The sequence below is a fragment of the Tauraco erythrolophus genome, chromosome 15, assembly GCF_009769465.1.
Source record: "Tauraco erythrolophus isolate bTauEry1 chromosome 15, bTauEry1.pri, whole genome shotgun sequence".
NCBI classification, from domain to species: domain Eukaryota; kingdom Metazoa; phylum Chordata; class Aves; order Musophagiformes; family Musophagidae; genus Tauraco; species Tauraco erythrolophus.
In genome coordinates this window covers 21,803,760-21,815,654 of record NC_141479.1, presented here as the reverse complement: position 1 = coordinate 21,815,654, position 11,895 = coordinate 21,803,760, and the positions used below count along the sequence as shown (strand labels likewise).

The 11,895-nt window shown below is 67.1% G+C and overlaps 3 protein-coding genes across 5 annotated transcripts; 2 read left to right on the top strand and 1 right to left on the bottom strand.

Moving 5' to 3' along the window:
- The first annotated feature begins 165 nt into the window (after positions 1-165).
- Positions 166-1,552, top strand: SPATA2L (spermatogenesis associated 2 like). The gene is made up of 2 exons (XM_086621194.1): positions 166-555; positions 647-1,552. The coding sequence occupies exons 1-2, from the start codon at positions 166-168 to the stop codon at positions 1,550-1,552; spliced, it is 1,296 nt and encodes a 431-aa protein (XP_086477320.1).
- Positions 1,553-2,444: 892 nt separating this feature from the next.
- CDK10 (cyclin dependent kinase 10) lies at positions 2,445-5,733 on the bottom strand. Of its 2 annotated transcripts, XM_086620744.1 has the most exons (13): positions 5,638-5,733; positions 5,230-5,302; positions 4,924-4,995; positions 4,713-4,815; positions 4,493-4,574; positions 4,051-4,118; positions 3,683-3,735; positions 3,491-3,560; positions 3,304-3,363; positions 3,061-3,184; positions 2,847-2,986; positions 2,649-2,701; positions 2,445-2,572 (listed from the first exon to the last, which is right to left on the bottom strand). In XM_086620744.1, the coding sequence occupies exons 1-13, from the start codon at positions 5,731-5,733 to the stop codon at positions 2,469-2,471; spliced, it is 1,098 nt and encodes a 365-aa protein (XP_086476870.1). In that variant the 3' UTR covers positions 2,445-2,468. The 2 variants fall into 2 exon arrangements, with proteins under 2 accessions (XP_086476870.1, XP_086476871.1); XM_086620745.1 differs by lacking the exons at positions 5,230-5,302; positions 5,638-5,733 and having other exon boundaries at positions 2,865-2,986; positions 4,924-4,974.
- Positions 5,734-5,961: 228 nt separating this feature from the next.
- CHMP1A (charged multivesicular body protein 1A) lies at positions 5,962-9,181 on the top strand. Of its 2 annotated transcripts, none has more exons than XM_086620751.1 (7): positions 5,962-5,996; positions 6,246-6,265; positions 6,760-6,837; positions 7,180-7,326; positions 7,761-7,889; positions 8,227-8,414; positions 9,143-9,181. In XM_086620751.1, the coding sequence occupies exons 1-7, from the start codon at positions 5,990-5,992 to the stop codon at positions 9,162-9,164; spliced, it is 591 nt and encodes a 196-aa protein (XP_086476877.1). In that variant the 5' UTR covers positions 5,962-5,989; the 3' UTR covers positions 9,165-9,181. The 2 variants fall into 2 exon arrangements, with proteins under 2 accessions (XP_086476877.1, XP_086476876.1); XM_086620750.1 differs by having other exon boundaries at positions 5,990-6,023.
- The last annotated feature ends 2,714 nt before the right edge of the window (positions 9,182-11,895 follow it).

Sequence of the window (11,895 nt, the reverse complement as noted above, 5' to 3'; positions counted from 1 at the left end):
GGGGCCGGGAGGGGGGGGGGGTCCCGCGGGTCTCCCCGCCCCTTTCGGCGACGTCACTACCGCGGTGGGCGTGGCGCGGGAAGCGGAAGAGGAACCCGTGCGGAGCGCGGGGCCGGGGCGGCGGGGGGCACCGGGGCAGGGGGCTCACGCTGCTGCACCCCCAGGATGTGCGCGGGCTCGGCGCTGCGGCAGGAGTACGGGCTGGAGCACCGGGAGCCGCCCCGGGAGCAGTACCGGGAGCCGCCCCGGGAGCAGTACCGGGAGCCGCCCCGGGAGCAGTACCGGCGCTGCCTGGAGCGGGAGTTCCGTGGGGGCCGCGCCGGGCCCTGCTCCGACCCGTCCTTCACCGAGCGGCTGCGGCAGCGGCTGCGGCGGGAGCCGGCGCTGCTGGCGGCCCTGCAGGCGGACGGCCCCGGGCTGGTGGCCCGCGGGCTGCGGGGCCGCCCCGACGCGGGACCGGCGCTGCGGAGCCTGGCCGGTGCCTTCCAGCTGCTGGAGCGGGCAGCCGTCAACCTCTACCTCTTCCCCTGGCGCAAGGAGTTTGGCACCATCCAGGTGGGCACCCGCGGCTCTGCCCGCGCCGGGGGGACGCACCGGGGGCGTGGGCTGCGGGGCACCTCCAGCCGCGCCCCGGTTCTCGTTGCAGACCTTCTCCGGCGCGTACGTGCACTCGCTGCGCCCGGCGCTCCCCGAAGCCGACTTGGTGCGGAGCTTCGGCCAACTGGGCTACGAACGGCGTGACCGGCACTGCCTGGCCATCGCCCAGCTGCCCCCTGGACCCCAGCTGGTCGCCGCCGCCTGTGGCTTCCTCGCCTGCCGGCTGGAGTGCGAGATCCTGGCGGAGGTGGTGCTGCGGCTGCGGCCGCGCCGGCTGCGCGCCGAGGAGCTGCTGGAGGCACGCCGGCTGGCCGGGCACGCGGACGCTTGCGTGGAGATGCTGCGGCACCTGGGGCCACGGCGAGAGGCGGCCGCCGACTGCGGTGACGGCGTGGATCTCTACCAGGAGCCGCCGCCTGGTCCCGAGGACATGGGGGAAGAGGACACAGTCGCCCCGGGGCCATGGAGGGACCCTGGCAGCCCACAGGGCACTTGGGACATGCCCAAGAGGGGCTGGGACTGCTGTGGAGATGGCGAGCTTGGGCAGGAGCTGGTGCCCTCCACGGGCAACTCCAACCCAGACGCCTCTTCCTCCTCTCGCCTCTTCCCGGAGCAGGAGCTCGGTGGGGCTGGAAGCCCGCTCCCCGCCCTAGCCGCGGGGAGCAGAAGACCCCAGGTGCTGGGAGAGCCCCAGGCTTTGTCCCCCGCCACCCCCCAGGATGCCCCCGAGCTGCCACCCTGCTACCAGCTGCACTCCTGCCTGCGCCGGGGCACGCTGCCCTCCTACTGCTGCACCACCTGCCAGCAGCTCCACGCCAGCGCCTGCGCAGCCGGGCAGGCGTGCCGCAGCCGCCACCGCGGGCAGGAGCTGCGCAGCGAGCGGCAGCGGCGGCTCTGGCTGCAGCGCACAGAGGTGGACATGCTGCTGGCCGACGGCTCCGGGCCCTGGTCCTAGCACCCTGGGGTGCTGCCGCTGGCTGCACCCATCCCCTTGCGCCTGGAAGGGGATGGGGACAGCCAGCGCTCAGCCCCAGGACACTGGATTTGCCCTGCCAGGAGGTAGCATGGCCCGTGCCACGCTCTGCTTCGCCCCCGGCGTGGTAGGAGCCTGCTGGGCTGCGGGAGGACGGGCCCCTGCTCCGGCCCCGGTGCTCCCCCTGTAAACAGCTCGGTGCATCTCAGTAAAGCGCGGCTGCCTCGCAGCGTGGTGGTCTCCTCCTGCCCTGCCAGGGGGGTGGGGGGAGCTGTGGCCCATGTGTGCCCGCTCCAGGGGAAGGGACATGGCCTGCGGTGCCATCGGGCACGATGTCACCCTGTGGGAGCAGCTCTCGCCTCCCAGGAGAACAGGGATGGAGCCTGCTTGAGGCCGGTTTTGGGAGGCATAGCCCAGGGGTGCCCTCAGCCCCAGGGCCTGGATGCATGGCATGTTCTGCCAGCCCGACTGGAGCCCAGGGACGAGGCCATTCACTCCCACCGCTTTGCTGGCAGGTGCTTTTATTGTTGGCAAAGTTGGCATTACCCCACGCAGCCAGCACTGGCCCCCGGCCCCCATGGGACTGGGCTGGCCCCACCAGTGCCCCGGCCTCTCCCTGTGGAGCCCTGGGGGGCCCCGTCTCTCCTCTCCTGCCCCCAGTGCTGCGTTTGCCCAGCCCCAGACTGGAGCTTGCCCAGCTCTGGGGCAGGAGACATGTCCGGGGGGGTGGGTCACAGCGCTTCCCCCGCCGCAGCCCGGCTGTCCCTGCGCCAGTGCGGGGAGGGGCACTGAAGCTGGGAGCTTTCCCAAGGGGATGGAGCCCGCGGTACTGGCACCGTTCCGCCGAGGAGAGCCATCCCGGCTGGCGCGCGCCATCCCTCCTCCTGCGGGACAGGGCTCAGGGCTTGCTGCGCTTTGCCTGGCTCTCCGGCCCCGTGCTGGCGCCGGCTGCCCGCTTGTTGCGGTGGTGGGGGAAGGTGGGCATGAGCTCTGGCTCGCAGGCTGCGGGGCAGAGAGGGGGGTCAGAGGGGCTCGGGGCGCCGCAGTCCTGCCCCGTGGGGGAAGGGGGTTTACTCACGGAGGGGCTTCTCCTTGAAGTAGGAGCTCTCCAGGCAGTCTTTTGCTGTCGCCCTGCGGGGAACCCCCCTCTCTGAAGGGCACTGACCTGGCCCCAGCTCGGGGATGGCATGATGCAGGCAGCCCCATCCACGGGCAGGTTTCTCCCTCCCCTGCCCACCCTGGGTCCTGCCCGCGCAGAGCTGCCGAGGGCTCTTACCGCTTCTTGGGGTCGTACATGAAGAGGAAGTTGAGCAGCCGCAGCCCGGCCTCCGACAACCAGGGGAACTTGTGCTTGAGGTTGTTGTAGGGCTGCTTCCGCAGGGTGTACTGACTCACCAGGGGCAGCTTGGAGAAGCCCTGGGGGACACGGAGCATGAGGCTGAGGCAGGCACAGCAGGCAGGGCAGGTGGCAACCGGGGCACTGCTCTCACCGGCCAGATGTTTTCATTGGGCGTCCCCAGGAGCTGCACGATGAGGTCGATCTGGTGGATCTCAGAGGTGCCCGGCAGCAGCGGCTTGTGGGCCAGCAGCTCGGCCAGGATGCAGCCCACAGCCCTGCGGAGCAGGTGACGTGCAAGAGTCAGCAGGGGCAGGAAAAGCCCCTCCGTTGACCCCCTCCCTATGAGTCTGCAGCCCCCCAGGCCCACCTGGGCCCCCTCCTGCCCTTCCCTTACCACATGTCGATGCTGGTGGTCTGGGTCGTCATCCCCAGCAGCAGCTCGGGTGCCCGGTACCTGCATGGGGCACAACACCGTCCCGAGGGGACCGTGGCGGAACTGGCGCTAAGGAGGCCCTTGCCACACTGCGAGGACTCGCCCGGCTCACCCTGCGCCAGCGCAGCCCCCCGCGCCAACCGCTCACCAGAGCGTGACGACCTTGGGGGTCATCGGCTTTGGTGGCATCCCGTAGGTACGTGCCAGTCCGAAATCGGCTGCAAGAGAGACTCGGGGTCGGGGGGAGGCAAGCTCCTCGCTCCGACCGTGCCACGGAGCAGAGGGAGAGCGGTGGGCACATCTGCGGCGGGAGCCGGACTGGCACCTGCCGGGGGCTCACCTATCTTCACGCAGCCTTTGTCGGTCATGAGCAGGTTGGACACCTTCAGATCCCTGCCAGGGAACACAGCGTGGGGTCAGCACCGTCCGTCAGGCACAGCTCCCGCCGTGCCTGCGCTTCCCAGGGATCACACGCAGCTGCGCCGTCACGGGAAACGTGTTTCATCACTCAGTGGCCTCCCTGCTCTTCCAGCACTCCCACACGGAGCCACTGGTTCCCACCAACCCCCCACTCGGAGCTGTTCTCGCTCCCAGGACATGGTGTGGGAGGGAAAGGCGATGCTGCGGTCTGAGGGCGCAGCAGGCTCCCCCCGTCGGCCCCTTCTCCCCGCACCCCCCTTCCCACTGCATCCGTCCTGCTGCTCCCACCTGTGGATGATGTAGTTCTCATGAAGGTACTGCAGGCCCTTGAGGACTTGCAGGATGATGCACTTCACCTGCAGACAGGACAAGAGCACCCACCTCTGCGAGAGCAGCAGCAACCAGGCAAACCCCCGGAGGTTAAACACCCCTGGGTGTCCCAGGTCCTCCCACAACTAGCTCACAGGCTGGCTGGGGCATATTTTCTCCCAGCTCTGTTTCCCTTCCAGTTGGCTCCAGCCCAAATCCCAGCCTGGGAAGTCCCTGGAGCATTCTCTGAGGGCCAGCTAAGCCCGTGCTCCCCAGGAATCCCAGCTCACCCAGTGCTCCCCGACCCTGCTGAAGCCCAGTACAAGGTCCAGGGATCACAAAGTCTGGGGAGTCTGTGCTCTGGCTGGAGTGGCAGCACCCTCTCAGGGGTGACGTACCCAAAGCTTAGCCCAACTTTTACCTGAGCCTCTGAAAAAGGCGTCTGCATGTTCTCGAGGAGGCTGGCTAGGTCCTGCTCGCAGTAGCCCATCACCAGGAAAATACTGTCAGAGACAAGACACACATCAGGAGCCTCGCCTGGGCCACCTCTCCAGTGTCCCAGCACAGGTCTGTGCCATGAGAGGCAGCTCAGGGCACCCAGAAGGGTCTGAGGGGCAGGGGGGCGGAGGGGGAACTCTCACCTCTCCAGGTGGTTCCCTACCACCACCTCCTTCAGCTCCACGATGTTGGGGTGCCGGAGCTGCAGGAGCAGAGTGATCTCCCGCAGGCTGCTGATGGGCATTCCTGCGGAGAGTGGCCACCATGCGGCACGACTGCCCTGAGCAGGGGCCGGGGACGCCCCCACCCGCCACCGGAGCTGCCCCAGCCACAGCTGCCCCGCTCCTCCGTTACCATCCTTCTCGTTGTCCATCCGCACCTTCTTCAGTGCCACGGTCTCATCCGTCACGGTGTCCCGGGCCCGGTCTGGAAGAGCAGCACAGGCCATGCGCTCAGCACCACAGAACAAACTGGTTTTGTTGGGAGCCAGCAGGACCCCCGCGATGGCGAGCTGCTTCCCAGTCTCCATCTCCCCCACAGCACCCCCAAGCCCCACGTGCTCCCGCTGCCAGGACGCAGGCAGATGGGCTGCAGCCCCTCCTTCCGCCCAGGAACCAGCTCTGACCCAGGCTCAGAGAGGGCAGCGGGCGCCGCACTTACACACTATGCCGTAGGTGCCCTCTCCGATCCGGTTCAGCTTCTCGAACTCTTTCACGCTCCGGCATCTTCCCAGCTGGAACCAAAGAGCCAGGTCACACCAGAGGGGCAGCCCTCTGGTTTTCAGAGGGGAGATTTCGATGGGATCTAAGGAAGAAATTCTTCCCTCTGAGGGTGGTGAGGCACTGGCACAGGTTGCCCCGAGAAGCTGTGGCTGCCCCATCCCTGGCAGTGTTCCAGGCCAGGCTGGATGGGGCTTTGGCCAACCTAGTGCAGTGGAGGGTGCCCCTGCCCATGGCAGGGGGCTGGCACTGGGTGATCTTTGAGGTCCCAGCCTGGGGCCTGACAACTCCAGGCCCCTCCTCCCCTTCGAGACCCCTCCGCTCGCCCACGCACCCCCGGAGCCCTCACCCTGTCGGCCGCCGGCACCTCGAAGAAGCCCTCGCCCCGCAGCCGCCGCAGCCTCAGCGGCTCCAGCTCCCCCTCGGCCGAGCCCCCCTCCGCCATGCCGGCCCCGCGCATGCGCCGCGCAGCCGGCGCCCTCCCTTTACGCATGCGCAGTGCCGCCTGCCCGTAGACACCGCCCCTCCGCGCTGGCCCTGGCAACGGTTGCTAGGCACGGCTCGCGGGTGCGCCCCATGACAACGACTGGGGGCGTGTCCTTGTGTGGCCCCGCCCCCTCGGCGCACCGCCCCCACGTGATCTCTCTCTCGCGAGACTTGGCAGCGTCGGCGGTAGAACCCGGAAGCGGCGGCGGGGCAGGATGGACGGTAAGGGGCGGGCGGGCGGTAACGGGGGCTTCGCCGCGCCGGTTTGAGGGGAAGGAGGGGGTGGCTGGAGCTTGTCCCGCTGGTTGGGGCCGGGACTGGGGCTGGGGACAACGTTGGGGCTGGGGACAACGCCGGGGCCGGGGCTGGAGGCCGGGACCGGGGCCGGGGCTTTGCCCCGGCCCCGGTCCCCGGCCTCCGGTCCCGGTCCCGGTGCGCCATCCCTGAGGCTGCGCTCTCCTTCCCTTCCAGACACGCTCTTCCAGCTGAAGGTGAGCGTCCTCCTCTCCGTCACGAATCTTCGCTCCCGTAGCCGGTCCCAGAGGGCCGGTAACGGCGTCCGCCTCTCCGTCCCGGGCCTGGGGGAACCGTTCCGCCCGCTGACTCACGCCGCACCACCGGGGCTTCTCCTGCTGCGGCCCCGGAACAAAAGGAGGCCCCGGCCTGCGGCGATCCGCCCTCCAGGAGGCGCGGGGGTTCCGCGGGAGCACCGCTGGTGCCGGTGGCTGCGGGAAGAGGGAGCCCGTTAGCCGGGTTTGTCCGCCGGGGCCGCCGTTCCCTTCTCGGAAGGGAGGGAAATAAGATTTCCCGGTTTACCGTGTGCTCTGGGAGCCGCCGAGCCTCGGGAAGGGGTGTTTCCCCGGCTCCCCACCGCGGGCAGAGGGTCGGGCAGTCGTGGGTGGCATTGCTGGGTGGGGGGAGGCAACTGGGGCTCGCTGGTTCCGCGCTCCTGAATTTTGCCGCTAACCGGTCGCTTTCTCCGCAGTTCACAGCGAAGCAGCTGGAGAAGCTCGCCAAAAAAGCCGAGAAAGACTCCAAGGCCGAGCAAGCCAAAGTCAAAAAGGTGGGTAAGGAGCTGCCAGGCTGGCGGTGCCCGCTCTCGGTGCCGTGCCGGGCAGCTGGAGATCCTGCTTCCTGCTGTGTTCCTCAGGGGAAGAGGCAGGTTCCCCTCCCCAGCCCCGCTGCACGTGGCAGCGCGGCCCCTGGGTGTTTTGAGTCCCACTCTCGGCTCCCGACTCTGCCAGGCAGGTGTGGTGTGTCTCTGCGGCACGGAGAGGGTGTGCCCAGCGCTTTGAGGCTCACAGGGCAGCCGTTTCCTGCCAGAAACCTGCCGGGCAGGAAGAGAATGCACTTATTTAGGAATCCAGTGGATTCTCCGTGCAAGCAGTTGCCCTTCGCCCTGCAGGCCCTTCAGCAGAAGAACGTGGAGTGCGCTCGTGTCTATGCGGAGAATGCCATCCGCAAGAAGAACGAGGGGCTGAACTGGCTCCGCATGTCTTCCCGGGTGGACGCGGTGGCCTCGAAGGTCCAGACGGCCGTGACGATGAAGGGGGTAAGATCCTCTGCGTGGGGCACGGGGCTTTGAACCCATCTGTGCCCTGCAGAGAGCAAGCGTTGGCTCTTCTCCTCTTGTTGCCTCGAACCACCTTGGACTTGCCCGTTCTCGGAAAGGATCCCGCCAGGCTTTGGAGTCAGCTCCAACCCCTCGCTCTGGTGCAGCCTGTCTGGGATGGGCTCACAGCGAGGCCGCGTCCTTGGGGGCCCGAGTTAAATCCTTCACCTCTGCCCACACAGGCAGGAGAGGGGCTTGTGCCCAGGGCCTCTTGCCCCATGGGGTGTTTGAGGGTGGTGGGCAGAGACTCATCCTGCCAGGAGCGCTGCTGTGAGCATCAGAAACGTCGGCATCTCTCACTGACCTGAGTTTCGCTCTCGGCAGCGACGCGCCTTGCTTTTGGGGAGCACCTGTGAAGCCATCTCCTCTTGCAGGTGACGAAAAACATGGCCCAGGTGACCAAGGCCTTGGACAAGGCTCTGAGCTCCATGGACCTGCAGAAGGTGTCTGCGGTGATGGATAAATTCGAGCAGCAGGTTCAGAATTTGGATGTTCATACGTCGGTGAGTGCCGGTGGCCTCTGAGGGGTCTGGGAGGGCTGGGAGCTGCTGGGTTTGGGAGGGTGGGCTTGTGTGGGGGGGGTGTCTGAGAGCTGTAACATGCTGGGTCCCGGCTGTACCCCGGGCTTCCGCAGCAGCACTCAGCAGATTCCAGCCCTCCGGTGTGGGAAACCCCCCCAGAACTGGACCTTGCACCCCTCCGCTGTGGCTCTGCTGCCAGGCTGGAGGCTGTCCTGGCGGAGGGGCCCGTGGCGATGTGGGATCTGCCGCCGGCTCCGTGAGGAAAGCAGCCCGGGTGGCGTTGCCCATGGGCCAGGGTGACGGGCTGTCCCTGTTGTAGGTCATGGAGGACTCCATGAGCTCTGCCACCACGCTGACCACGCCGCAGGAGCAGGTGGACAGCCTCATCGTCCAGATCGCGGAGGAGAATGGCCTAGAGATCATGGACCAGCTCAACCAGCTCCCCGAGGGCGCTTCGGCTGTTGGGGAGAGCTCAGTCCGCACCCAGGAGGACCAGCTGTCGCGGAGGTTTGTGCTCTCCCAGGTCCTTTATTTTGTGTCGAGGCACTCCGAGTCCTTCCCAGGGGTCCCTCACCACCACGAAGGAAGGAGTTATCCCGCTGTGGCATGCGGAGTGGGTGCTGGGCCCCCTCTCTTGTGCTCAGGCAAGCCGGAGCCCGGCAGGCGAGGTGGTTTTTGGGGCTGTGGGACCACTTTGGGCCTGGGGGAGGGGGTGGCTTCTGGCACTTGGCAGCGAGCTCTCATGGATGAGGTGCAGAACGGTCTCCTCCTGCTCCGTGCTCGCTCTGGCGCAGCTGCTGCTGCTCCGGGAACGCTTGGCGCTGCCCTTCAAACAGCTCCGGGAACAGGCTGTCTCCCTGGCACTGCCCCAGGAGGAGCCCATGAGCTTCCTCTGCCCGTCCTTCCCTGCTGCTCCCCACGCAGTGCCACCGCCACCGGGGTCCGTGTGGGGACAGCCCCCGGGCTGGGGCAGCCCCGGGAGGGTGACGGGGCAGGCTACAGTGGCAAGACCCCCAGAGGAGAAGCCAGGAGCCTTGTCCCGTGGCGTGGCGCCTGTGGTGATGGCAGACACCCCGAGTTTACCCCGAGCAGCCGCGGCCGCCTGCTCCAGGGCAGGAATTCTTGCCCCTCTGCCCCAGGAGGGAGGGTTCTGGGCAGGGGTTGAAGGGTCCTCCTGAGTCCCGGCCGTTTCCTTCTGCTCTCACGCCGCTTCCCTCTCCTGCTCTCCCTTCCAGGTTGGCCGCCTTGCGGAATTAAGGACTGCTGCCCCGCACCGGTGGGCTGGCGTGCGGGGCGAGGGGGCCCGGGACTCCCTCCCCACCACCTCTGCTGCGTCCTCGCCGTGACCCACCGGCCACCCCCCCTCCAGCAGCACTCGCCCCGCCGGCGCTCGGACTCTTCCGTCGGGGTGTGCCGGTGCCGGCTCTTCCCGGAGGAGCTCCTGGCAGGGGGTTTGTGAGCAGGGCCGGGCTCGAGGAACGCTTTGCTGGTTCCCATTTCAGGGTGTTTTTCGTTCCAGGGTTGCTGCTGCTCTCTGGCAGCGTCCCGTGGCGCAACGTCCGGCTTCTGATGTAACACTAAACGCGTCCAACGGAGGCTGGTCGCGGTGTCGTCTGGGGTGTTGCTCGCCCGACGCTCCTCCGTGTGCCGCGCACGGCCGTCCTTACCCGGTTTTAGACTGGTTCTCCGAGCTGCGCTTTCCTCGGGAGCAGGGAGATCCCCACGGAGCTGCCTTCCTCTCGCAGCCCTTTGTTTTCCCGGCAGTGGTGTTTCTGGGAAGGTCAGTGCCTTGCAGGAAAGGGCGGTTACTCCGTGGCATCTCCTCCCTCGCCGTGACTTTCCCGAGCCATAGCCCAGTGCCCTGTTGGCAGACTTCACCTCGCCAGCCGCTAGCTCCTAGTCCTGCCAGGCCAAACCCCCCTGGAGCTCTGTACCACAAAGTGACCTTTGAAACGCTCATCCTGCCCCATCCATGCATTCCGCATCCCCAGCCGCCGCAGTCTGGAAATGGTTAACCAGGCCTTGATCTCTAGTGTGGGCCAGTCCCTGCCCCGCATCCAGCAGCTGGGAACAGATTGCAGCAGCTTCCACCCCCCCGGGCTCGCAGCTCTGGTGGCCACAGCCTCTTGCCCAAACGTCCCGCAGCTGGATGGGTGTGACAATTCGTGTGGAACCACCCCGGGAGCGTGCCTGCCCGTGGTCCCCTGGATATTTGCTGCCACGTCCTCTCTGCTGTCCCACCACGCTGCAGCTGCTCCTCGACCTGCCTGGGGGTGAGGGGGCTGCTTCCCGCATCCCCTTTCTCGCTGCTCGCGGGGAGACGCGGCTGCGTGCCCCTCGGCGCCTTCCCTGGCGCTGAGGTTTTCTGTGCCGCCACCACCGAGGTGCTGGATCGCTGGGAAGCTCACCGGGAAGGAGATGTAGTTTCCTTTGGCTCTCACGAGGAGGAACTTTTAACGTCGTGCCGCAGGCTGTAAATGAGTGCCATGGGGCCAGTGGCGCGGTGCCAGTGGTGCCATGTGCCGCTGGGGGCAGGCAGCTGGGCCCGCTGCAGTGGGGCAGCTCTGATTCGTGGCTTTTGAAGGGAATTTTAAGGCACACCCAGCTGCTGCTTTGGGAGAGGGGGGGTGGGAAGCGAGGGGGAGGCAGCTCCCCCCCCTCCGCTGCCGGTGCTGGCTGCCGTCCCGGATGTGGGGCAGGACTCGCGTGGGCCAGGAGCCATCATCTTCCCCAGCACTTGCAACACAAACACTTTTCGCTGTTTTGATTATTTCTCTGGAGTTCAGTGGCCTTGGCAGCGTGTGTCCGGTGACCCACCAAGCCTTTTTCCCCGACGTGTGCCACCGTTGGGCCGCGGGGTGGTGACTGGGCAGGAGGGAGGTGGCTTTGGGCTATGAAGTCACCTTGGATCTTGTGCCACCTCCCGAGGGGCTGAGCGGAAAGCGGGAGCCCCCCTGGAGCTGGGTCCTGCTCCCTGCGGGGCCAGGCAGCCTGGCCCTCGATGGGTGCCATGCACGGGTGCCACCTGTGGGGTGGGGGCCAGGAGCCCCTGGAAGTGCTCCCTCTTCGTGTGATGTTTCTCTGTGGTTTCATTTGTGTCGTTTTTAAAGCTTCTCTCATTTGCCTTTTTCTTCTCCTCCAAACCCCTGTCGGCCGCCTTCTGCCGGGTTAAATAAACAATCCCTGAACATCCCTCGCGGTGTGGCTGGGGGCTCGGATGCCAAGGGGGGGGTCTGTGGTCCCCTGGTGTGAGGGCTGTGCCCCATCCCTGCCTGGCACAGAGGACTTGCTGCCATGGGGCTGAGATGGAGGGGGAAGGGGCCCCTCCTGCTCCCGCAGCCCCCTCTCTCCCAGTGGAAGGGATCAGTCACCGGCAGAGCCGTGGCTCCCCGGCTCGTAACCCCACAGAGGGATCCCAGTGCTTTCCACCGCGGTCCTGCCATCAGCACCCACCCACAGCAGCTTCGCCACTGGGAACGGTGGTGGCTGTGGCCCGCCGGCAGTCACCGTCCCGGTGGGTACTGGGCGCATCCCTTCCCCGTGCCCGTCCCTTCCGTGTGCCCGGCTGGCAGCTGGGGCTCTGCGCCTCAGCCAGTTTGCGAATGCCACAGGAAGATGGCTCTCCTTCTCCTGCCTGTTTTCCCGGTGCCCAAAGCCGCCTCCGCTCGGAAGACAAGCTGTTCCCAAATGTGAGAGGAAATTGCTAAGAAGATAATTGAGTAGCCAATTAATTAGCTAATGATTAATAGAAGCATCCTGCGGAGGCAGCCCTACAGCCACCCTGGCCGTGTGTTGCGGCGATGTGTCACTCCCGGTGCGGTGACAGCTTCCCGGTGCCCCGGGCTGGGTGCCCACCGGCCCTGACGCCTCTGTCCTGCTGGGGCCATGCAGCTGGCGTGGCGTGGCTGGGCACATGCCAGGGTGGCTGGTGATGTGCTGGGGCTGGTGGTCCCCACCGGGTCCCGGCACGGATGCACGCTGCTGGCAG

Excerpts from the sequence above, each read along its gene's own strand:
- CDK10 (XM_086620744.1), bottom strand. The coding sequence starts at position 5,733 with ATGGCGGAGGGGGGCTCGGCCGAGGGGGAGCTGGAGCCGCTGAGGCTG. Across the intron at positions 4,575-4,712 it reads GTAGGGAACCACCTGGAGAG|TATTTTCCTGGTGATGGGCT; the intron begins GTGAGAGTTCCC and ends TGTCTCTGACAG. Across the intron at positions 3,561-3,682 it reads CAAAGGCTGCGTGAAGATAG|CCGATTTCGGACTGGCACGT; the intron begins GTGAGCCCCCGG and ends TCTCTCTTGCAG.
- SPATA2L (XM_086621194.1), top strand. The coding sequence starts at position 166 with ATGTGCGCGGGCTCGGCGCTGCGGCAGGAGTACGGGCTGGAGCACCGG. Across the intron at positions 556-646 it reads AGGAGTTTGGCACCATCCAG|ACCTTCTCCGGCGCGTACGT; the intron begins GTGGGCACCCGC and ends TTCTCGTTGCAG.
- CHMP1A (XM_086620750.1), top strand. The coding sequence starts at position 5,990 with ATGGACGGTAAGGGGCGGGCGGGCGGTAACGGGG. Across the intron at positions 6,266-6,759 it reads ACACGCTCTTCCAGCTGAAG|TTCACAGCGAAGCAGCTGGA; the intron begins GTGAGCGTCCTC and ends CTTTCTCCGCAG. Across the intron at positions 6,838-7,179 it reads AGCAAGCCAAAGTCAAAAAG|GCCCTTCAGCAGAAGAACGT; the intron begins GTGGGTAAGGAG and ends TTCGCCCTGCAG.